We start from the raw sequence: 25722 nt of genomic DNA on the forward strand, positions 1-25722 counted from the left end.
AGGCAGTGAAACTGCTACACACGATACAGTAATGATGGAAACATGTCATTATGCATTCGTCCCACAGAATGTACAACATAAAGAGTGAGCCCTTATGTAAACTATGGATTTTAATTAATATTAATGTATCAGTATTGGTTTATCAATTGTAACAACTGCACCACGCTAATACAAGATGCAAAGAAGAGAAATTGTGCGGGTGGGAGACGGGAAATCAGGGCTGTGGACTTTGTATTTTCTTATAAGTGAGACCATTAAAATAGAACTACAATAATGACTACTACCTATTAGGAACATCATTATATAACAGAAAAAAGATCTTTAAAACCCAAAGGTTAGGAGGATGTATTCTTGTGATACAGAAGAGTCCTTCCTTGATAAAAGATGGCCCATAACAGAATATCTGTCAAAAATGAAATAGAAGTAGATAGGTAGACAGATGAAATATTATCTCAATTACTTTCATTTCACCCCACACCAAGGAAAAAATCATCATGAACTGGCCTAGTTAATGCTCTGCTTTTAGAAAATCATTATTCATTTATTGCTTATAATATCCCTGCAAGAGAAGCATTAGTAGTGCTATTCCCATTTATGAATGGGGTAACTGACCCCTATAGAAGTTAAGCAACTTTTCCAAGGGGACATATACCTTGCAACAGCAGCTGAACTTGAACTGTATAACTGTACTAAGCTTATGATCATGACATGATAGCATCCTTGTGCAACTATATAGCAAGCAAATGACATGAGGGATGGGAAGCTGTGAAAGAGATCAGGACCAGAGGTGACAAGTGGAAGTCATCCATAAACAAACAATGGCTGAAGCTATAAGGAGGGGGAAAAATCATAAGGAAGGAAGGAGAAGGGAGCCAGGGAGTGAGCAAGGGCTGCAGGACACATTAAGGCCTTTCTTTTGGCTGAGAAAAAAAGGACAGGGAAGTATACAAAGAGAGGCAGTCCAAAAAGAAGTGAACCAAAAACTGTCACCAAGATTGAAATCAGGGGCCATTATCTTTGACTCCTCTCTCCCCCCAATCTGCAACACTCAGGTAGCTTTAACACATTACATCCACATAAGTATGTTTTCAAATTTGTCCTTTACTTCGCATTTGTCATTACCCTGTACATGGCCTTTATCAATTTTTATTTGGAACTATTCAAAGAGCCTCCAAACATGTCTCCTTGTTTCCATTCTACCTGCCTCTAAGTAATATACCTGCTTGTGTATCCAGTTTCTTTTACTCCTCCTTCCACAATTCCCAACAAATGAGAACTTATACACACTGTTCAACATTTGTTTTTTTTTTAACTGTCTTGAACATATTTTCATATTCACACGTGGAGACCTACCTCTTCTTTCCAAAGACTGCATAGTATTCAATTATAAACATATAAATTATCAGCCCCCCAAAAACATTTCTATTATTTCCAGACTTTTGTCATTACAAATTTTAGCATTGACGTGTCAAGTTTTAACCAGACTATCTATAGAAGAATTACAACCTAAACAATATTGACCATTTCTATCAAACAAGATATGCTTTTCCATTTATTTAAGTCTTCTTTTATATTATTCAGCAGAATTTTAGAGTTTCTTCATAAAACCTCTGCATGTATCTTAAGTTTATTCTTGGATATTTCATATTTTTAATTGTTATTATAAATAGGATATTTCCCTCCCTTAAGTATATATACTTAAGTATATAAGTATACTTAAAATATTTTTAAGTATCTTCATAATAGAAAGCTGTTAATTCTTATATATCAAACTTGGCTTTTAGTATGCCCTGTAGTTTTTTGTTGAAAGCTGGACATGATGTAGTAGGTAAAAAGAACTGAAATAAGCAAACCTTGAGTGATGTGGTAGTGAGGTATGGAGGTGGGAGGGGAGGTATTCTACAGTCCTATGACTAAGTCCTACATACAGTCCTCAATCTTTTAATGAGCTTGTACCCCTGGGCTGTAACACCCAAAAGTGCTTCCTAGTCTCCAGCTCTGAGGTAGGAAAGGATGGCTAGAGTACTAGAGTTTGTATTTCTATTTCTCTTCCTCCAGGTAGAAGACTAGAGGAGACTGGAGTTAAGAATTTCCCTTCTCCCAGGTCAGGCAAGCTCTGACAAAACCAGGTAGGGTAGGTTAGTAAAACAGTTTCTCTCAAGGGTAGGCCTTATCAAAAAGAACAGAATGCTTTGGACATATTTCAAACTGGCTGTTTTTCCCTCCCCTCTGCCAGAAAGCAAAAGAGATTTTTCTCTTACCTCTGTGTGGTAACTTGGTAGCATTTTTGTTGGTAAAACTCACAAAAGTATGAAGAACTCCTAGAAGTGGGGTTCCCTGGAGTTAGCTCTCAGACTTGTCCATATTGAGCATCCAGCAACTCATCAATTACAGTTCCTGTTTTGATACCCCATACTGGTTCCTGAGAAGGCTTTTACTTGTAAGTTTCTGCTCTACCTGTCTGTCCAATTTGGAAGGCAGCCATTTGTCCCATGACCTTAATTAATTCTCTGATGGATCTAAGAAGCATTGTTGACTTTCAACTTGTTCTTTTTATTTGTTACAACAGAGTGATGACTTCCAAGCTCCTTTTAATAACCAGTCATCTAGTTAAAATCTTTTGTTTCTAATAATATATTTGATTTTCTTGATTTCCAGGTTAAAATATGCTTATTTTGCCTCTTCCTTTTCAATAACATGCATAGCATGTATTTATGTTATCAAATTACATTGGATGATACTTAAAAACAATGCTAAATAACACAGTCATGATAGTAGGTAACCTTATCTTGTTCTTTAATGGGAGTACTTCTACTGTTTTAATATTATACTATTAAGTCAGATGCTTACATAAGTATTTACCTATTCCTTTCTAATTAAAAAATTCTAAAAATCTCAAATAGATGAATTTTGTCAAATACTTTTCATTATGTGCCTTTTCTGTATATATAAAGATGATTATGTGAAATGTGTGGATTATAACAGAAATTATATCAGCAGCACTTGCACTATGCTCAGTTTTGAAGTCTGAAATATTTCTTATCTTTTCCAGAATTAGCATCATGTTAATTAGTGTTCTATCTAGTTAAATAAACTTTAGACATATATACTTTTCCTTATCTCCTTATCATCAATTGAACAGTCACTATTATTCCTATTGCATCATGAATATATTAAATATTGCTTTCACATTTATCATTTTCTCATACTTTCTAATTTTTAAATAGTCTCTATCATTCTATCGTAATTATTTGGCTTTTTTTTTACTAAGAATTTTAACACAGAGTTTTTATTCTTTTAGGCCTTAAGGGGGTTAATAGTATCTTTAAATTACATCAAACTAATTACATATCCAATGAACATGCTTAAACTACCTAACAGAATAGTAGGCAAGACATTACTGAGCCCAGTGCTGACATCATAAGCTTCTAGTAAGCAGAATTGAGGGGGGGAAAAAAAAAGAACTGAGGAGCTTTTACTCTGACATCCAACCTAATAACTGTCAAAGTAGATATTTTTAAGGAAGAGTTTCTATGTTCCAAATACTAAGAGTAGTAAAAGTCCTGGGGATTTTTATTTTTTCCTTAATCCTATATCTATTTCCCACAGATTTTTATTTCATTAATTGCTTTCATAATAAAAAATACCTAGTGTTGTTATAAAAGATACAAAATCTTACAAAAGAGAGTTAGTGGTAATGTTGGAGAGGAAAGTTTCAGTAAAATGGAAATCATGGGAGTTTGGACCTAACATTTCCATATTAAGGATGGATGTGAGACAACTGTGAATATTTTCAAATGGATTTTGGTGGCTCTTGATGACAGAAATAAATTAGTGACTACCTTCGGTCTCTCTTCCAAATTTTCCTCATATAACCTCTTCAAAGTTTTTTTCAACATTATTTGATTATTATCCACACATCTTCTATTAGGAAAGAAAGATCATAAAGGGCTGGAATCACCTGATGGGGCTGTGTCTCTTATTAACATTTTGACCATGATCTGTTTCACTGAAGAGCAGAAACAAGTACATTCCAGATGTGTGAGCCAGTATGAATGGAAGCGGGAATGAGGACGTGACATTTAAGGGACTATAAGAAGATAAGAAGACTCTCTATCTATAGAGATAGTGTTATGTTTTGGAAAAGATGGACATACAGTATGATAGATTTGATGAGACCAAACATGGAGAACCCTGAACACAAGACTTAGAAGTCTACACTTTCTGTAAGAAACAGGGATCCCCTGGAAGATTTTTTTTTTTAAGATTTATTTATTTATTTATTCCAGAGAGAGAGAAAGTAGAGTGAGGGGCAGAGGGAGAGGGAGACAAGCAAACTCTCTGTTCAGCTGGAGCCCCACTCAGGGCTCGATCCCAGGACCCTAATATCCTAATCTGAGCCAAAACCAAGAGTCCAACACTTACTAACTGAGCCACCCAGTCACTCCTGCCAGAAGAATTTTTTTTAAAGATTTTATTTATTTATTCATGAGAGGCACAGAGAGAGAGACAGAGAGACAGAGAGACAGAGAGACAGAGAGACAGAGAGGCAGAGACACAGGTAGAGGGAGAAGCAGGCTCCATGCAGGGAGCCTGAAGTGGGACTCGATCCCAGATCTCTAGGATCACACCCTGGGCCAAAGGCGGCGCTAAACCACTGAGCCACCCGGACTGCCCCAGAAGAATTTTTAAACAGAGGTGTCACATTATGAAAGTGATATCAGACGAAGACTAGCCTTATGATGGTGCATTAGCTAAATCAGAGAAAGGCAAGCATACCATACATAAGACTTAGGGGACTATTAAAAATGAAAGGACGCATGAGGCACCTGGGTGGCTCCATTGGTTAAGCGTCTACCTTCACCTCAGGTCATGATCCCAGGGTCTTGGGATCCAGCCCCATGTCGGGGGGTCCTTGATCAGCAGGGAGTCCGATTCTCCCTCTGCCTCTCCCACTTCTTGTACTCTCTGTCAAAAAAATAAATAAAAACTAAGGAAAAAAATGAAAGGAAAATGAGCAAACAATTTCATATTTCTCATTCTACTGATTCAGTCAACAAATTTTTCTTAAGTACTTCCACATTCTAGATACCAAGCTCTAAGGATACAACAGGGAATAAGACAAATATATCTGCCCTTAAGGGGTTTAGAGCAATAGTCTTTTTTTACCCAATGAATTTATTTTTCTTTAAACTCTTGCTTTTAATAAATGCCCTCCAAATATTTTCTCATAAGCATATTTAAATGTAGCAGCATTTTACTTGTAATATAAACTTTAGAATGCTTTAGAATGTTCTGTCCTCTTTGTTCCCAAGGTATACCTTCTTCATCCTATTATGCAATAATCACTGATTTGCTTACCTCCTTTTCCATGACATGACTCTAAGCCTCATGCTGGCAGAAACCATGTCTTACTGGACACTGTCTCCTCAAAACTTCCGGGAAATTCCAAGAGTACAGTGAGTCAGTGAAGAAGTACACAGATTTTATTTGGAACTATGAATAAAACATAGAATTTCCTTCTTCGTTTCCCAGATGTGGCTAACAAGTGGTTTCAAGAGTCACCTGATTAGAAGTGCTCCTCAAACTTTTCCACCAACTAAACAGAGCAAATGAGAGGACAAATGTCTCCAGTGTCCCAGGGAGCTTGAGGCTTCAACTGGACACAAGTATAAACAGCTTTTAAGTCACACTCACTCAGGTGTGGTTCTATGCACTAGGGATATAAGTAAGGTTCCTGCCTTTGTAGAGCTTAAGATGAGAGAGGTCAGATGAACAGTAATCAATAAGCAAGAAAAGGTCCTTACCATTTTAGCAAATTTTAAAATTTATTTTTTATTTAATAATAATCTTTAATAGTTAATATTTTTAGGTCTTATTTAAAAATTCCTTCCTGAGGCACCTGGGTAGCTCAATCAGTTAAGCATCTGCCTTTGGCTCAGGTCATGACCCAGAGTCCTGGGATCGAGCCCTGCATTGCTTTGGGCTCCCTGTTCAGCAGAGGGCCTGCTTCTCTGCAGTTCCTCCTGCTTGTTCTCTCTCTCTCTCTCAAATAAATAGAATCTTAAAAAATAAAAATCCCTTCCTTGTGCACGTAATAAAGATAGTATCACATATTTTCTTTTAGATTATAAAATTTTGGGCAGCCCGGGTGGCTCAGCGGTTTAGCGCCACCTTCGGCCCAGGTTGTGATCCTGGAGACCCGGGATCGAGTCCCACATTGGGCTCCCTGCACAGAGCCTGCTTCTCCCCCTGCCTGTGTCTCTGCCTCTCTCTCCTTCTCTCTCTCTCTCTGTGCCTCTCATGAATAAATAAAATCTTTTTAAAAAATAAATAAATAAAATAAAATTATAAAATTTTGATTTTCAATTTTAGGATTTTAATCTAATGAATTCATTGTGTATATGTGAATTAGGAACTCAACTTCTTTTTTTAAAATTTCAATATGCTAACCCAGCACTGATTACCAAATAATTCATTCTTTTTCCACTGATTTGTTATACCATCTCTGTCATATACAGAGTCCCTACAAAATCAGTCATTCTTGAACTCTGTCATGTGTCTTCTTGATCTATTTCTGTTCTAATTACTTTAGCTTTACAAACTAATTAAATTAATTCCCCCCTTCATTTTTCCTCTTAAATAATCTTGACCTTTTACCTTTCCATATAAATTTCAGAATCAACTTGCCAAGGTCTGCAAGACAAACTTGAATTTGGTTTGAAATTATATTGCACTAACAGATACATACTGAAAATATTTGACATCTCCAGGCGATTGTGTCTACTCATCTATTTTTTTTAAGATCTTATTTATTCATGAGAGACACAGAGAGAGAGGCAGAGACCTAGGCAGAAGGAGAAGCAGGCTCCTCACAGGGAGCCCAATGTGGGACTTGATCCCCAGACCCTGGGATCATGCCCTGAGCTAAAGGCAGACGCTCAACCACTAAGCCACATAGGCATCCTTCTACTCATCTATTTACTTAGATTTAAGTTCATTAATAAAGTTTATAACTTTCTCCATAAAGTTCTTATGTATCTTTTATTAGATGTATCCCCAAGTAATGTAATTTTGTTGCTCTTGTGACTGGAAATCTTTTTAAAATCAATCACACTGTCTAAATATTTTTGTTAAGGTACAGAAGCAAGATTTATCTTTTTAAAGTTATCTTACATCCACCAACACAACAGTGCTGGTAGTTTGCATATAGATTTTTCTTAAACTTTCCACATAATCATCTTAAGTTAAAAAAAAAGCTTTCTTCCTTTCATTTCTTACATTTATTATTTTTTTTTATTTTTTTGGCTACAAATTCTGCATCATGTTTCTAAGTTTAAAGGCTATGCTTCTAACATTTCCCCATTAAGTATAATGCGGAGTTTTGATGGATATCCTTTATTTGGCTAAAGTTGTTCTTTTCAATTCCTAGGCTCTCAAGAGTTGATGCTGGTCTGGCCAGTAGAGGTGCTAATCACAAATAAGTGCTAACTTCAACCATTTTTTTCCCTGGCTAGTGAAATGATTATGTGTGATAGACACTGTTCACTGTCTACCTAATATCAGTTCTATGAGCCTTAACTCATTCTGACTAGATCTGTGTATTTTTAGAACATGTCAACATTCATGGACACGCTAGGTAAGAAATAATCCAGTTATCTCTGACCTTTGGTTAATAAAAAATATGAATATATATAAAAAGCAAATTTACTTCATTTAAGCCAATTAAATATTACAAGATAAGGGCAGATGGCTAAAAATATAATCCAAATATTACAATTTTATCTCCTATATAGAATATATATTTATATATACATACATTATATGTATGTCATATATTCTAAGATCAAAAAGGCCTTCTAAAATAGAGATAAAACACAAAATAGAATTTCATTTTAATATTTGATTTTGAATTATAGACAAACATTGGTATAAATGCTCATCGCAGACATTACAAAGGAAATGTTGTATAGCCCAACCTTTAATTTATCTTTTAGTCATCATCACTTAAGGAACTTACTTGAATTAAAATCCAAAGCTATACAAATTACACTTTATAAATAAATAGAGCTGTGCATCTGAATTTTAAAATCCTGAACTTCTGGGGCGCCTGGGTGGCTCAGCGGTTGACATTTGCCTTCGGCTCAGGGCGTGATCCTGGAGACCCAGGATCAAGTCCCACATCGGGCTCCCTGCATGGAGCCTGCTTCTTCCTCTGCCTAGGTCTCTGCCTCTCTCTCTCTCTCTCTCTCTCTCTCTCTCTGTGCCTCTCATGAATAAATAAATAAAATCTTTAATAAATAAATAAATATAAAATCCTAGACTTCAAGGAAATTATTTCAGTCAGCAAATAAACTAACCAGACACCAATTTCCTAGGTTCTTAATTCCACTGTGTCAAACTTTAAAAATATGTTCTTGGGATCCCTGGGTGGCGCAGCGGTTGGGTGCCTGCCTTTGGCCCAGGGCGCGATCCTGGAGACCCGGGATCGAATCCCACGTCAGGCTCCCGGTGCATGGAGCCTGTTTCTCCCTCTGCCTGTGTCTCTGCCTCTCTGTGTGTGACTATCATAAATAAATAAATAAAAATTTAAAAAAAAGTAAAAAAAAAAATGTTATTAAGAAAGCCTAATTTTAAAAAACTATAGATCTATTTTTTTTTAAAGATTTTCTTTATTTATTCATGAGAGAGACACAGAGAAAGAGAGAGGCACAGACACAGGCAGAGGGAGAAGCAGGCTCCACGCAGGGAGCCTGATGTGGGACTCGATCCTGGGTCTCCAGGATCACACTCTGGGCCGAAGGCAGGCGCCAAACCGCTGAGCTACCCGGGCTGCCCAGATCTATTTTTTAAAATGCATTTGCATTAAAATTTTTGTATGAAAGAAGGGCAGAGAAAAAAAGGGAAAAATTTTGTATGATTTTTTAAAAATTTTTTTAATGAAAGTAAGTTCCACTGTCAATTGAAGAGGCAATGAAACAAAGAGAAACACTCTACAATTATTCACTGAGACACATGACTGAATTTACCAAGGTTGATTTGGTGCTTAATTTTTCAGAAAAACGTGTACTGGATTTTATCTGTATAGGACTTTTCCACAACAAGCAATACTGAAAAGGTGAAAAGTACAAAGAAAATTCCACTTGAATAAATGTAAATTTCAGATATCTGACATAGTTCCATATACCCTCTAATTTTCCATTCTCTCTTACTGATGCAGAAGCAAGAAAACCTTGTTTCTTTTTTTTTTTTTTTAAGATTTTATTTATTCATGAGAGGTACAGAGAGAGAGAGAGAGAGAGGCAGAGACACAGAGGGAGAAGCAGGCTCCCTGCGGGAAGCCTGATGGAAGACTCAATCCAGAGACTCCAGGATCAGATGCCCAACTGCTGAGCCACCCAGGTGTCCCAACAAATCTTGTTTCAATAAGAAATCCTCAAGAGAAGCTTTCATGTTCAGCTGCTAATCAACTAACACACTATCCTTTCAGTAAAGTGTCACTGCATAATACCTGTAGCAGAAAATTTGAATTTCTACAATTTAAATGAGGATTTTTAATGAAATTGGATTAGCTTTTCAATGCACGGTGCTTTCTATACTTCCATTTAAAAGCTGTTACTAAAGGAGCTTTAGAAAGGTTAAGGCTCAGGGCAGGGATAAACAGTTGAGGCTATGTGGAGAACTCAAAGTCTAGAGGTTAACCAACTTCAAATCATCTGTGAATGATGATTTTCACAACTATCATACCAAGCCCCTCATCTCACACATAGAGCCAAACCATGATCCAGCAGAAAACAACAAACAGCTGTCTGCAGTTAGGTCCACCTATAATTAACTAGCACATTTCTATTTTATGGCCACTAAAGATCTACACACTAAAAGCAAAATATTCATCAACTAATAAAATTGAGAAGAGGGAAGATTTTTACTACAAAAAGTCTCTTTCTCTGCTTATTTAGAAAAGCAATTTTCATTTACTAAGGAAGTAATATTGAAAACTGGTATTGCTACCTAAAAAAATGTATTAAAGATATTCCTTGTCACCTAAGAAAACCTCACCGCACCTATGAAGACAGCAACAAAGTCATAGAAAGCTAGTCTCCCTGCATAATGTGCTTCACAGGAATATTACTAAACAGAGACTAAGTAAGGGCAAGACTTACTGTGTGCCTTTAAGCACAGGACTTAATTAATCTCTTATGAATACCAGGTTTCTCATTAGTCACATGAAGTAATAATATGTCTCACAGGACTGTGGTGAAAGTTAAATGACAGGAAGCATATATAAATGTTTATCGGTAGCAAGCTAGATTTTTTTTTTCAAGTATTAGAAGCACATCCTTCTTCCCACCCCACCTCTGAAAAGAGCACAAAATTGAAATTAGGCTGCATTTTTAAATGATACTAATAATTAATGTAATGTTAATCATTCATCTCCTTTCCACAAGTGGGAAAAAAAAAAAGACTAGTAATCAAACAGATCTTTAAAAATGAGGGGAATAGGTAACAGCTTACACACTACTTTGGAAAGTACAGTCAACCTTTGTGGCCCAAAACCATCTTCTCCTTAATTTAACATTTAACAACTGTCTCTTCATTCATCTCATAAAAATTATCTAAGGGACCCTCTAAGTTGTGAAAGATGCCAAATTCATAAGGCACTAATGGAGATAATTCTAAAGTCTCGAAGCTGATGATACCTTCATCAGTTTTTGATAACTTCAAAAGATTCCCCTGGTACCCTACAGTGCTAAGAAAGTCAGTAATTCTGGACATTTTTGTATCTAACATTAAACCTGAAGGGACAACAGGCATAAAATAAGACTACTCCAAACAAATGTGCATATGTGATCACCCTACCCATGATATTACCTCCAAATAAAATGTAGGCAAATGATCTTTCGCTTCAGAAGGAAAATAACTTTGTTCCTTTTTTGGGAAGGAAGAGGGAGAGGGAGGGGGGAAGGAAGGGGGGTAAGGAAAGGGGGAAGGAAGGGGAGAGAAGGAAGCAAAGAAAGGAAGAGAGAGAGAGAAAGCAAAGAAGAGAAAAGAAAAAGGGGGGGTGGGGTGGGGAGAACACCTAGTGTCCAGATCTTGGTTTCTAATACCATTCTCCAATAAAAAAACAAAACAAAACCTGGGTTCCTTGAGAAATGGATGACAATTTTAACACTGAGGCAGGAAATACCAAGATGAGCCTAGAGCATCCTGCAGTGCTTACTTAGTAAAGTGAAACAGAGCTCAGAACAAAACAAAAACACCACCACAATGATGCGAATATGGCAAAGGGGTGGAGGATCTGACTGAATTAACGCTCAATTTGGAACTGCAACAATTTGAGCAACAAAGTAACACTAAATTGCAATCCAAAATACACAGATATCCGTAAGTATATACTAAGATAAATAAATCATTGCATAAAGCCATACATGAGAAGAGACAAATCTCCATGCAGAATAATTACGAAAAATGCGTGTAGATGTTCCACTCTCAATAGAGCGGGCTTAAATGTGGGCTGTACACAGCCACTGCCTTCCAGAGAGTATAATATAAAAAGGAGAGGGGGGAAAAAAGAGTATTTTGCAGTGAAAAACCCTAACACTACCTCCACCAAGTGATTAAAGTTAACATCAACAGTGATAAATCATGTTGATACTATGTACCTTTAATATGAGTGATGAAGATGGCTATTTACCTCTGTGGTCTTCTTCCCCAAAAGATAGAATCCCAGTCTATGGGCAAAATATCATTCTACAAAACCCCCGACGAGTGCTCTTTAAAACTGTCAAGATCATCAAAACCAGAGTCTAAAAGCCTGTCACAGCCAAGAGACTCCTAAGGAGACATGACTACTAAATGTAATGTGATATCCTGGATGGGCTCCTAGAACAAAAACAAGGAAATCAGGTAAAATCTAAGGATATTTGGAAAAAATATGAGCTTTAGTTAATTATAATGTATCAACACGGGTTTATTATTTTTGACAGATGTACCATACAAATATCAGACATGAATACGAGGGGAAACTGGAGGTCAAGTATATAGGAACTCCATACTATCTTTGCAATTTTTCTGTAAATCTAAACATGTTCTAAATTTTGAAAAATACCTAATAGAAATAAATTACAATGTATAAATAAAAATTAACATAATGACCCTCATTTTGTCCCAATGTATGCCAGTCACTCTTATTTCTAAGTATAGTGTACCGAGGAAATGAAGGAAGCTAGCCTTCCAAGAAGCTGAGAGCAGAGGCCACCTTTCAGCATCCTGTGATGTACCACAATTGACATGTGTACCTAGCGAAGTACTTTAACTAAATTAACCCTCACAAGAACACACAAATGGTTTATTTTGAACCATTTATTTTTTACTTCAGGCAAGAAACTGCAGATAGAATATAATATTAATAATGTAAGCATAGTAAGAGACAAAAGTGCCATTTCTCCCATTCCTAGTATGAGTTCTTTATCAGTTACAACATGAAGTTAAAAACAAATGATGTCAGTTGAGTGTCCAAATCTTGGTTTCAGTTCAGGCCGTGATCTCAGGGTGAGGGATACAGCCCCACATCAGGCTGCACGCTCAGCATGGAGTCTGCTTGTCCCTCACCCTCTGCTCCTCCCCCTGGGCTCTCTCTCTCTCTCTCTCAAATAAATAAGTAAATGAATGAAATTATTTTTTAAAATGTTTTTCATTAATACAACCTGCCTAGAAGTAGACCAAAAAAATTCGTAGGTCTTCAGTGGATTTTTAATCAACATAATGAATAAATAAAAGATATACATATAAAACACGTGTTTTTAAATAGCAATAAATTAAGGAGATGGAAAGATTGATTTATATCCATTATTGTTAATGATGAACCTGCCCTTAATGTATTTCATGCATCAATAGCTAAAGATATTATGAAGCCTTCATAATTAGCACAACATATATCCAGGTTATAAAGACAAATCTTTATTATTTTTAGTGTTTAAAGTCATGTTATACCTAAACTATTATTTTATGACATTTCACAATACATAAGGACAAATAAGCAGAAAGTCTTTACAGATGTTTGTAATCTGTATTCTTTCATTTGTTGGAATCTGTTTTGAAAATGAAATACAAGAAAAAGATACAGTCTCAGTATATGCTCAAAAGCAAATGACTTCCTTAATATAAACAATGTTCTTATTAAAATTGTGAAAGTATAACCATTGCGAAAGCAGCCACTTGATCAGGATAAAAAGACACTAAGGTTTAAGGGTTAGCACTGCACATAAAATTCATTTTCTCCATCATTCATAGATAAGCAGTTGTAGAAAGGCAGATGAATCCAAAAACGTACAAGTGCTATAAGATATCACTGATGTGGTTAATTGTGTAGCAACAAGATTTGAGCAAATACAGTAATATTTAAAAGATAATGAGATGTATAGCAACCACAGCACAACATTTAAGTGACTTAGCTCCAGAACTGGACTAGTGAGCTAGAATATTAGCCAGAGAATTTATTAGTGATGAGACTTTGGACATATTATTAATTTCTATGAGTTGTTATTATTATAGAATGATGATGAAAATAGTCTCTGCGTCACAGAATTGGAAGAAGTATTATAAAAGATACTTCATTACAGAACTTAAAACGTCACTTGGGACATGGTAAGTACTTAAAAAATGTTAGCTATTATTGGCCATCATTATGGGAATAATTGTGAAAAACTTTTATACCACAACAAAGTCCATTAATTATCTTTTTGTAAAGAATTTAAAAGTTATCAAACTTAGAAATAAAGTACACATTTTTCTTCTACAAATAAATAAGATTTTCAATTTTTTTTTTTAAGATTTTAGTTATTTATTCATGAGACACACAGAGAGAGAGAGAGAGGCAGAGACACAAGCAGAGGGAGAAGCAAGCTCCATGAAAGGAAGCCCGACGCGGGAGTTGATCCCGGGTCTTCAGGATCACGCCCTGGGCTGAAGGCAGGTGCCAAACCGCTGAGCCACCCAGGGATTCCCCAAGATTTCCAAATCTGCTAGCCTGTTCTGGGATATTTTATAAAGACGGGTCTTGGGAGACTCCTCCAGCAAGATCTCCTGCTTACTTAGTGCAAGGTTATACTCATAGTGTTGGCCACAAACAGCTAACCAAAACTACACCAAAATGTAAAAACAGCGTACATACCCTCAAATCAGGAGAAAAGTTGTCTGCAGAAGTTGAAATGGAATCCGATGATACTACAGAAGCTGATTTTGTATGCACTGAATTCTCTGAATGAGAAGTGGAAGCACTACAAAATACAAAAACACATTATGTTTCAAAACTGGGGGTTTAAAAAACAATTTCAGAAATTTTACTAATTATAACTCCATTATTTATTAAAACTTCCATTGCTGGGGTACCTGGATGGCCCAGTTGGTTAAGCATCTTCCTTCAGCTCAGGTCATGATCTCAGGGTCCTGTGATTGAGTCCCAAGTCAGGTTCCCTGCTCAGCTGCTTCTCCCTCTCCCTCAGCCTGCTGCTCGGCCCGCCACTTTGCCTGATGCTCTGTCTGCCTACTTGTATGCATTCTCTGAATAAATAAAATCTTAAAAAAAACTTCCATTGCCAACTAGTACTATTTTGTCTATTCAAGCTTAATTCCAACCACTAATAAATTTCAAACTCTAATACTTAACCTGCAGGGTTAAGTATTCCTACCACATTCCCCCTGGATAGACTATCCCAGGACTCCTGAATAAACTCTGGGCTGATTTCTTCTTTTTATTCAACCATCCACCCAATTCATCCAATGAACACTCACGGAATGATCCAACATGCAAAGCCATTATACCAGGCACTATGATTTGGAGATAAATATTATACAATTCTCATGCTCATGAAGCTCACAAACTGTGGCAGAGAGAGATGAGTACGTAAATGGTGTGTTGTGATGATGACACTAGCCCCTGTGAAACTGAATAAAGAAAGCCTCCTTTCAAATGGAGTCAGGAGACCAGAAAGGGGAAATTCGCAAACCCTACCATTCATTGCAGCCCTCTGCATGCCCACAGGGAAAAGCCTACACTTTACTACCCCAGTAAGATTTTCTCCTTGCCTGGCAACAGCCCCACCAAAGAGAGAGAGTCACAACACAACCAGTTGAAGCCACTACACTTCCAACATTCAGTTTACTCCAATGGATTCTGTGTTTATAATATCCCCTCCTGTTTATAACTGCTCCCCTAAATGCTCCCTTTCCCACATAAAAAAGCATTCCTCTCCTTTGTTCTCTGGCTTGCCTATGGTTTTTGCCATAACTTGCATGTCTCAAATTGCAATCCTCTGTTATCCCTGAATAAATACATTTTGCTGGTAATATAACTGACAGTTTTACTTTTGAGGTTTACGCACTACAAACACAGAGACACAGAGACAGAGAAAATGCACTATGGGAGAAAGGAAAAAGAAGAACCCAACTTAACTCACGAAGTTCAGGGAAGACTTCAGAGACACGATGTTCTTTGATCAGAGTATTCAAAGATAGGAAATTGCCAAGCTGACACACAAGTAAGGGAATTCCAAAAACATACCAAAAAAAAAAAAAAAGGGCACTGCAAAGATACAAAATAATCACAGAGCCCAGAACACTTGAGGAACTAGAGTTCAACAGGGCTAGACAAACAAAAGAACAGAAGCTAAAGATAAAAAGATGAGCTTGTCTTTGCACCTATACCTTTCCACTAAATCAATTTCTATAGAAGCCTGTCTTAAATATCTTTCTTCCATTACATTAATTAATTACATTAATCACACCCTATAGTTACTTTTATTCTCCTAAATTCCTATAGAACTCAGAGTAACTGTAGAATTACTGTCTTTTATTGTATAATGATCTCAGGTGCATATACATTTTTTCTCACCAACTAAATTACCCCAAAAGGGAGAACTCTGTCTTCATTTTCCACAACATCTACTCCAATGCCTATGTATACTATTAACATGTATTAGGTTTGTTAAATTCCAAAACATGGTTGACAATATACCTATGCCACAAATTGAATGAATTGTATCATTTCTTTTTATCAGTACCAGAAAGTTATTTAAAGTAAAAAACAAAACAAAACAAAACAAAATAATGGCAATAATGGTAGAAAAATGTCAGACACTTTGAGTTGAAGCTTTTTTCTAAAGCTTCATTCTCAACATACTTAAAGTCCTCCTCACTCCCAAAGTCAAAATTTTTTCCTCAGGTTTTGATAAAATAATCCATTGTGAGATGTCATAGTTAAAAATTACATTTTCGTTTTAAAATTTGTCCACCATAACCTGCCTATAACAATAACTAAATTTATACAATGTGAAAATTCTCTTCTCCAAAAGAAATTGTCACTTCATTTTCTACTGTTATTTTTTTAAGCTTTACTGAGGTGTGATTAAATAAAAACTGTGTAGAGGGGATCCCTGGGTGGCTCAGCAGTTTGGTGCCTGCCTTTGGCCCAGGGTGTGATCCTGGGGTCCCAGGATCAAGTCCCACGTCCGGCTCCCTGCATGGAGCCTGCTTCTCCCTCTGCCTGTGTCTCTACTTCTCTCTGTGTGTCTCTCATGAATAAATAAATAAAATCTTTAAAAAAAAAAACTGTGTACAACACATTAAGTGTACAACATGATGTTCTGATACATGTATATACTGTGAAATGAGTACTGCAATCAATATAAACATCCACCATCTCACATAGTTACCTTTTTCTTTTTGTGGTGAGAGAATCTGAGATCTACTCTTTTAGCAATTTCAAGTATACAATACAGTATTACAACAGTCACTGTGCTATACATATTAGGTCTCTGGAACTATGCACTTTCTATATAAAACTTTGCCCGTTTTGATCAATTTCTCACCATTTCCCACTTTTCAGATCTATGGTTTGAAAATATTTTCTCAGATTTTGTAGGTCCCTTTTTCATTTTGTCGTTTCCTTTGCTATAGAGAAACTTTTTAGTTTGGTATAGTTCCACTACTCTATTTTTGCTTTTGTTGCCATGCTACTGGAATCAAATCCAACAAAGGGTTCTCAAGACCAATGCCAAGCAGCTTTTCCCCAGTTTTCCGCCAGGACTTTTACAGATTCAGGCCTTACATTTAAATGTTTAATACATTTTGGTTTGATTTGTATGTATGGTGTAAATCAGGGCTCAATTTCACACTTTTGCATGTGGATATCCATTTTTACCAAAACCACTGTACATTGTTGGCATCCTTTTCAAAGATAAATTGACTGTATATGTGTGGTTTTATTTCTGGGCTCTCTATCCTGTTCCCTGATCTTTGTGTTTACTTTTTATGCCAGTACCATACTGTTTTGATAACTACAGCTTTGGAATACAGCTGGAAGATAGGACATATGATTCTTCCAGCTTCATTCATGTTCAAGATTGCTATAGCTATTTGGGGTCTTTTATGTTACTACAATGATTTTAAGATTGTTTTTTCTATGAAAAATGCTACTGGAATTTTTATAGAGAATTCACTGAATCTGTAGATCACTTTGGTCAGCATGGACATTTTAAGCCAATTCATTCTTCTAATCCATTAACACAGGATAACTTTTCATTGATTTATGTCTTCAGTTTCTTTGACCATAGTTTTATAATTTGTACAAGTCTTCAACCTCCTTGGTTAAATTTTTTCCTAAGTATTGGGCAGCCCAGGTGGCTCAGCAGTTTAGCGCCGCCTCCAGCCCAGGTTACGATCCTAGAGACCCGGGATCGAGTCTCGCATCGGGCTCCCGGTGCATGGAGCCTGCTTCTCCCTCTGCCTGTGTCTCTGCCTCTCTCTTTCGGTCTCTCATGAATAAATAAATAAAATCTTTAAATAAACAAATAAATTTATTCCTAAGTATTTTATTCTTTTTGATGCTACTGCAATGGAACTGTTTTCTCAATTTCTTTTTTGGGGGAGTTTGTTGTTAGTGTATAAAAACAAAATTGATTTCTGCATGTTGATTTTGTATCCTGCAACTTTCCTGAATTTGTGTATTAGTTTTAACAGTTTTTATGGTAGAGTCTTTACAGTTCCCCATTTATAAGATCATGCCATCTGCAAAATGTTTTTAAGTATTCATACAATGCGAAAATCATCTCCCCTAAAAGAAATTCATTTAAATGGATTATAGCAGTATTGCAGTAGAAACATCTCATAATACTTTTTTCAAATGCAAACATATATTTATTTTATTAACTAATTGAAGGTATGATCGTAATTGTTATTTGTTTATACCCAACAACCTATAATAATACACAAAGGAACAGTCATAAGAAATTCTATTATCGGGACGCCTGGGCGGCTCAGAGTTTGAGCGTCTGCCTTTCGCTCAGGGTGTGATCCCAGGTCTGGGGATTGAGTTCCACATCGGGCTCCCTGCAGGGAGCCTGCTTCTCCCTTTCCGCCTGTTTCTCTGCCTCCCTCTGTGTCACTCATGAATAAATAAAATCTTTAAAAAATAAAAAGAAATTCTATTATCTAGTTTTATAATGTAAAGATAGAGAAATTGACAGAGAATGTTTCCTTCCTTTTTTTTCTGTTGTTGTAGCCAATTTCTTGCTAATCAAATACCATCTGTGTTAAAATAACAGGTAAAATAATCAAACTTTAGACACAGTACTTCGAGAGACATTATTTGTTGCCTACTCCAGATACATACATACCTCTTCTTTCCTTTACTTTGATTAGGGCAGTCTGGGCCCAGCCCAATATGACATGCTGCTTTTGGCTCCCTTGTGGCTAGCAGAACCATGTGACACAACTTTGGTCAATGAGATTTAAGAGGAACTATGTTAATAGTTATGGAAATCTTTTATTTTCTTAATAAAGGAGGGCAGAAACAGCAGGCTAAGGCTAGCCCTTAACCTTTCCCATTTTCTCTTCCTGGAACAAGAATGTGAAGTTTGGAAATATGTAGGCAGATTGTAAACATGACCAACATGGTGGCCTGCTAAGAACAGGGAGCCAAACAACGGGAAGAACAAGCTCCTCATCTCACGGTATCACAAAGCAGCAGAGTTCACACCAACTCCCTACTTATGAAATTTTTGTTATGTAAAAAAGTAAAGTTCAATTTTTTTTAAGATTTATTTACTTGAGAGAGAGAGCACACACACACGAACTGGGAGAGGGGTAGAAGGAGAGAATCTTTAAGCAGACTCCCCAGCAAGCACAGAGCCCAACACAAGGCGTAATCTCACAACCTGAACCAAAACCAAGAGTCAGATGCTTAACCAACTGAGCCACTCGCGCACTCCTGAAGTTCAATTTTTAAAATCACTGTAATGGAGGTTTATATTCTGTATAGCCAAACACAATTTTAAAGGATATGGCAATCAACACCTCATAAATCTATTTTGGACAAGTTCAAATGTGCAATACTACTTTTTATTCATATGACCTTCTGAGAGAAGATAAAATTAAAGGCATTAAAACATAATTTGGAATTATAGGTAGTATATTACTTAGAAAAAATAATTTTGACAGAGATAATATAATAGCATGTCCCACTAAGAAACCTAAGGGTTCTTTAAAGTCAAAATATGAAGTAAATATCTAAGGGAAATAAAATAACAAAACTGGGTTCTGTAACTAATAACTTGCAGTCTCAGAATCAAAGAATCAGTCTTTCAAGGAAAAGTGTGGCAAATAGCTTTTAATTATTAACTTCTTCTCAGACATACATAAATATGGGTAGATACTATGATCCACCATGTTATATGTGAATAAGCACTGATGTGTAGATCAATATAACCAGTTTACAAAAGGTTTTAAACCCCAGGCAAGGGGCAACTGGGTGGCTCAGCAGTTGAGTGCCTGCCTTTGGCCCAGGGCGTGATCCTGGAGTCCTTGGATCAAGTCCCACATTGGGCTCCCTGTGTGGAGCCTCCTTTCTTTCTCCCTACGGTCTCCACCTCTATGTGTGTGTGTGTCTCGTAAACAATTAAATAAATAAAAAAAAAATTAAAAATAACAAATAAACAAATAAAACAAAAAAATAAACAAATAAATAAATAAATTTAAATAAAATAAAATAAAATAAAATAAACCCCAGGCAAGCATGGAGAGGCTGAAAGAAACAGCGGTAGGGTAGATCCTAGTGCTATCCTCGTGATGATGGCAGACATACATATATGCATACACACAACAGGAGAACTATTCAAAGTTCTCCTGGTATAAACAGGAAGCGCTGCCCTTTATGGCTACTCAGATTGGAGGTGGCCACAGACACCCTATAATGCAGAACTCCATTTTCAGTTATTTTTCTTCTGTCAGATGGAATCGGTGCATGTTTCTGATCGCCATGGGCCACTGGTATAATACAATCTAACGTCCATTGCTCCTTTTTATTGCTCCCTTGCTTATGTTGAGGTCAAACTCTCTGTTTATCTTCTATGAACTGTTCCACAAACAAGCTCTGTATTTCCCTGAATTCACATCTTTACCCATGCCATTCCAAAACAGAATGCCTCTTTATCCCCATCTATTTATTAACATCCTACCAACTCTTTAAGACTCAGTTAAAAAGCAAGCTTTCCAAGAAGTCCTCCCCTGGTGTTCCAGCTGGAACTAAACTCTCATTCCTCTGTGCTTTCACAGACTTCTGCCTATACTCTATAATTATACCTAACACTTTCCACATTAGACTAAAGTTCTTTGGTTACATGGCCACCTCTTTTTTAAATTATAAACTGCTAGAGGATAAGAATCTTGTAACTGGCAAGGCATTTGAACTCAGAGAAAGACTGCAATCTGCTAACCTCATTAAGTAACCAATACCACTTTGGTCCTCACTTTCCCTAGGCCCAGAAACTTCACTGCAGTCAGTCCAAACATTCCTGTTACCCTCGTCATCCTGAGCCTCGCTGGCAAAGATGCCAGACCTTCCTGTCTATGTGTTTCCTCCATCCATCTTCCCCATTCGGGTCTTCTTTCAGGTACTAACTCTTCCTAACCTTTACACAAGAATCTTTATTTCAGAGTGACTCAAATGCCTCACATCTTCCACAGAATTTTCCTTCCACTTCTTTCCCTCAGCCGACCCCTGCTCCCAAGAACCCACTCTTTCATAGCCTTTTCTAAAGGAGACTCTTCTCCACATCTAACAAAACCCAAAGGTGAAATCAGCACTTCCCCACCTCCACTCTCATGTTTCTACACTAGTATTAATTACTTTTCCATCTTCATATGTAAAAGGCTTCTTCTTCTCCTTCTTCTGGTATTTGCATATCCAGCTTTCCTGTTACTGTGATCCACCTAGTAAGGTGGATCTTACTAAGTAAGGAAAGTGTCTTACTTTCTCTTCTCCAAAGCTTCTCTCTGCACCAAAGCCATCATCATGAGAATTTAAATGTTCACAAGGATAAACTAGCAATGATCTATCTCAAAATTCCTCAAGTCCCACACCCCTCATCCATATTCCCACTTTAACAATATGCGTCTGGTCATACCCTGGACTTCATCATTTCTAGGAACTACTCAGTGTCTATAATCTTAAACTCAAGGAAACCAATTTTTGTCCATAAACAGATGGTATCCTTTCCAAATATCTCACTTTCTCAACTTTTTCTTCATCTAATGTTCAACACAGTAGAGAAAAATTATCCTCCAGCACCTCCATTTGTCATGATCCTTCATGCTTCTTTACTCTCCTTCTCCCTCTCACTACTCTCTCTATCCAACCTGAAATGTACAGTAATATTTTATAATCCCTTTGGCAAACCTTCAGGATCCTTATATCCTATCCATTAGTGATCAATGCAATGCTAATCTCTAAGTTTGGATCAATGTAACTATCCTCTCTGTGCTAAAGCTTAGCTACTAATGGAAATCGTCAAACTGGGATCCCTTAGGACTCATGGTTACAAACATGAGCTAGGCCCAAGGCAGTGCTCAGCAACCCATCGCATCTAATCAATCCAAAGTCCTATAGAGTCTACCTCGGTATCACCTGGAATGCATCTGTTTTTCCATCCCAACTTTTAAATTTTAATTCAATACCTCTCACCCGGACTATAATAAATCACCTGTCTCTTTTCTCCCACTCACCCAATATATCATCCAAAAACAATACCAAAGTGATCCTTCAAAAACAGAGATCTGATCATATCATTCTCCGACTTAAATTTTCAGTGATTCCTCAATCCTTCCTAAATCAAGCCCAAACTCCTTAGCATAAGGCTTGAAGACTTCCATGACTTGGCCCTTGTTCTACATAACTGGCTGTAGCTTTAACTCATCAAAGTCACTGAAAATGGCTTGCAGATTCTATCTTCTAGCCATTTCACACCTCTGTGCTTTGCTACTCCTGCTGATATGACCTGCAGTGTCCTTTATAGACTTCCATGCCCTCTTTGCCCCTCAACCACCTCCCAATTCCCCCTCCACAATCAACAATGAATGCACCCTAGGAGAGAGGAAAAGCCATGTGAGGACACAGAAAGAAGACAACCAATGCCAAGCCAGTCAAAGAAAGCCCTCATGAAGAATCAAATCATCTGGTAACTTGATCTTGGACTTCCCAGTCACCAGAACTGGAAGAAATAAATTACTGTTGTTTAAGCCATCCTGTGGTACGGAGGAGCATTACATAATAAAAAGAAACGTTCTTAATTCTATCAGGTGTAATTACAAGATTATGTGAAAAAATGTAAAGATGTACACTGAAGTATGTAGGAATGAAAAGACATGACTTGCCTCAAAACAGTTTAGGAAAAAAAGAAGAAGAAAAGCAGATAAAGTAAATATGACAAATTCTTGGTAACTATTCAGTGTGGGTGAGAGGTAATCAGAGGTTTATTGTACAACTCTCTCTCATCTGTATACACCTGAAATTTTCTTTAAAAATATAATAGCTTTACAAATATCATTCTCAATGGAGAAACACTGGGAGCCTTTCCCCTAAGATCAGGAACATGACAGGGATTTCCACTCTCACCACTGCTATTCAACATAGTACTGGAAGTCCTAGCCTCAGCAATCAGTCAACAAAAAGAAATAAAAGGCATTCAAATTGGCAAAGAAGAAGTCAAACTCTCCCTCTTCGCTGATGACATGATACTGTACATAGAAAACCCAAAAGACTCCACCCCAAAATTGCTAGAACTCATATAGCAATTTGGCAGTGTGGCAGGATACAAAATCAATGCCCAGAAATCAGTGGCATTTCTATACACTAACAATGACACTGGAGAAAGAGAAATTTTTTTTTAATTTTTTTCTTTATTTATTTATGATAGTCACACAGAGAGAGAGAGAGAGAGAGAGAGAGAGAGAGAGAGGCAGAGACATAGGCAGAGGGAGAAGCAGACTCCATGCACCGGTAGCCCGATGTGGGATTTGATCCCGGGTCTCCAGGATAGTACCCTGGGCCAAAGGCAGGCGCTAAACCGCTGTGCCACCCAGGGATCCCTGAAGAAAGAGAAATTAAGGAGTCAATCCCATTTACAATTGCACCCAAAAGCATAAGATACCTAGGAATAAACCTAACCAAAGAGCTAAAGGATCTATACGCTAAAAACTACAGAACACTTCTGAAAGAAATTGAGGAAGACACAAAGAGATGGAAAAATATTCCATGTTCATGGATTGGAAGAATTAATATTGTGAAAATGTCAATGCTACTCAGGGCAATTTACACATTTAATGCAATCTCTATCAAAATACCATGGATTTTCTTCAGAGAGTTGGAACAAATCATCTTAAGATTTGTGTGGAATCAGAAAAGACCCTGAATAGCCAGGGGAATATTAAAAAAGAAAACCAGAGCCGGGGGCATCACAATGCCAGATTTCAGGTTGTACTACAAAGCTGTGGTCATCAAGACAGTGTGGCACAAAAACAGACACATAGATCAATGGAACAGAATAGAGAATCCAGAAATCGGCCCTCAACTCTTTGGTCAACTAATATTCGACAAAGCAGGAAAGACTATCCACTGGAAATAAGACAGTCTCTTCAATAAACAATGCTGGGAAAATTGGATATCCACATGCAGAAGAATGAAACTAGACCATTCTCTTACACCATACACAAAGATAAACTCAAAATGGATGAAAGATCTTAATATGAGACAAGATTCCATCAAAATCCTAGAGAAGAACACAGGAACACCCTTTTTGAACTTGGCCACAGTAACTTCTTGCAAGATACATCCATGAAGGCAAGAGAAACAAAAGCAAAAATGAATTATTGGTACTTCATCAAGATAAGAAGCTTTTGCACAGCAAAGGATACAGTCAACAAAACTAAAAGACAACCTACAGAATGGGAGAAGGTATTTGCAAATGACGTATCAGATAAAGGGCTAGTATCCAAGATCTACAAAGACCTTATTAAACTCAACAGCAAAGAAACAAACAATCCAAACATGAAATGGGCAAAAGACATGAACAGAAATCTCACAGAGGAAGACATAGACATGGCCAACAAGCACGTGAGAAAATGCTCTGCATCACTGGCCATCAGGGAAATACAAATCAAAACCACAATGAGATCCCACCTCACACCAGTGAGAATGGGGAAAATTAACAAGGCAGGAAACCACAAATGTTGGAGAGGATGTGGAGAAAGGGGAACCCTCTTACACTGTTGGTGGGAATGTGAACTGGTGCAGCCACTCTGGAAAACTGTGTGGAGGTTCCTCAAAGTTAAAAATAGATCTGCCCTACGACCCAGCAATTGCACTGCTGGGGATTTACCCCAAAGATACAGATGCAGTGAAATGCCGGAACAGCTGCACCCCGATGTTTATCGCAGCAATGGCCACAATAGCCAAACTGTGGAAGGAGTCACAGTGTCCACCAAAAGATGAATGGATAAAGAAGATGTGGTATATCTATACAATGGAATATTACTCAGCTATTAGAAACGACACCCACCATTTGCTTCGACATGGATGGAACTGGAGGGTGTTATGCTGAGTGAAATAAGTCAATCAGAGAAGGACAAACATTATATGGTCTCATTCATTTGGGGACTATAAAAATTAGTGAAAGGGAAAAGGAGAGAAAATGAGTGAAAATGTCAGTGAGGGTGAAAAAACATGAGAGACACCTAACTCTGGGAAACGAACAAGGAGTAGTGGAAAGGGAGGTGGGCGGGGGGTTGGTGACTGTGATGGGCACTGAGGGGGGCACTTGGCGGGATGAGCACTGGGTGTTATGCTATATGTTGGCAAATTGAACTCCAATAAAAAAAAGAAAGAATATATACATAATAGCTTTAGAATCTTTAAAAAAATACTAATAATTTTAAGAACTCAGTATTTATTTGAACTCAACTACCAAGCTGTTGACAACCAGCCGTCTTAAAAGCAGTGGTAGAAGATGGAAATACCACTAGATGAAAACACAATTGGCCTAGGTTATAGTTCTGACACCATCAAATAAGAAATGTGTAACCCTGGGCTTTTCTCTCAATTTCTTAAAAACAGTATTAAGTGCTTGAGAAAGAGAATGTTGAGTAATTTGCCCAAAGTCACACAGCTAGTGACAGAGCCAGTATTGTCCAGATCTAGAGTATGTAAATAACAAGAAGAAAAATGCTTCTCTGAGAAAACTGTGAGTAGAAGATGAATACACATCATTTTCATTTGGCCTGTTTCTGTTTTCCAGAGAACATTTCCCAGAAATGTTTACCTCAACTTAACAGATACTCCAATTGCACAAACTAATTTCCAAGAAGAAACTGTATTTTCCTTTCTTCCTCCCT

The 25722-nt window shown here is 37.1% G+C and overlaps 1 protein-coding gene and 1 long non-coding RNA gene across 20 annotated transcripts in view; one reads left to right on the forward strand and one right to left on the reverse strand.

Moving 5' to 3' along the window:
- MTMR2 (myotubularin related protein 2) overlaps positions 1 to 25722 on the reverse strand; it is a 120918-nt gene that overhangs the window by 59304 nt on the left and 35892 nt on the right. For 12 of the 18 annotated variants that reach the window (XM_072795096.1, XM_072795095.1, XM_072795094.1 and 9 more), the window contains one exon: positions 14174 to 14279. The exons of 1 other annotated variant lie outside the window; for it this stretch is intronic. Coding sequence is in view for 2 of the 17 variants with exons in the window: in XM_072795095.1 (XP_072651196.1) it covers positions 14174 to 14279 (106 nt within the window). In the remaining 15 variants the exon portion in view is untranslated. Of the gene's footprint in view, positions 1 to 4829; positions 4969 to 14173; positions 14280 to 25722 lie in introns of all 18 variants that reach the window. 5 more of the 18 variants (XM_072795106.1, XM_072795102.1, XM_072795101.1 and 2 more) reach the window with 1 other exon arrangement.
- On the forward strand, positions 4991 to 13680 carry LOC140615214 (uncharacterized). Of its 2 annotated transcripts, none has more exons than XR_012016009.1 (3): positions 4991 to 5701; positions 11720 to 11907; positions 13555 to 13680. It is a non-coding gene; the product is annotated as an uncharacterized lncRNA (long non-coding RNA). The 2 variants fall into 2 exon arrangements; XR_012016010.1 differs by having other exon boundaries at positions 11724 to 11907.

The sequence above is a fragment of the Canis lupus genome, chromosome 23, assembly GCF_048164855.1.
Source record: "Canis lupus baileyi chromosome 23, mCanLup2.hap1, whole genome shotgun sequence".
NCBI classification, from domain to species: Eukaryota; Metazoa; Chordata; class Mammalia; order Carnivora; family Canidae; genus Canis; species Canis lupus.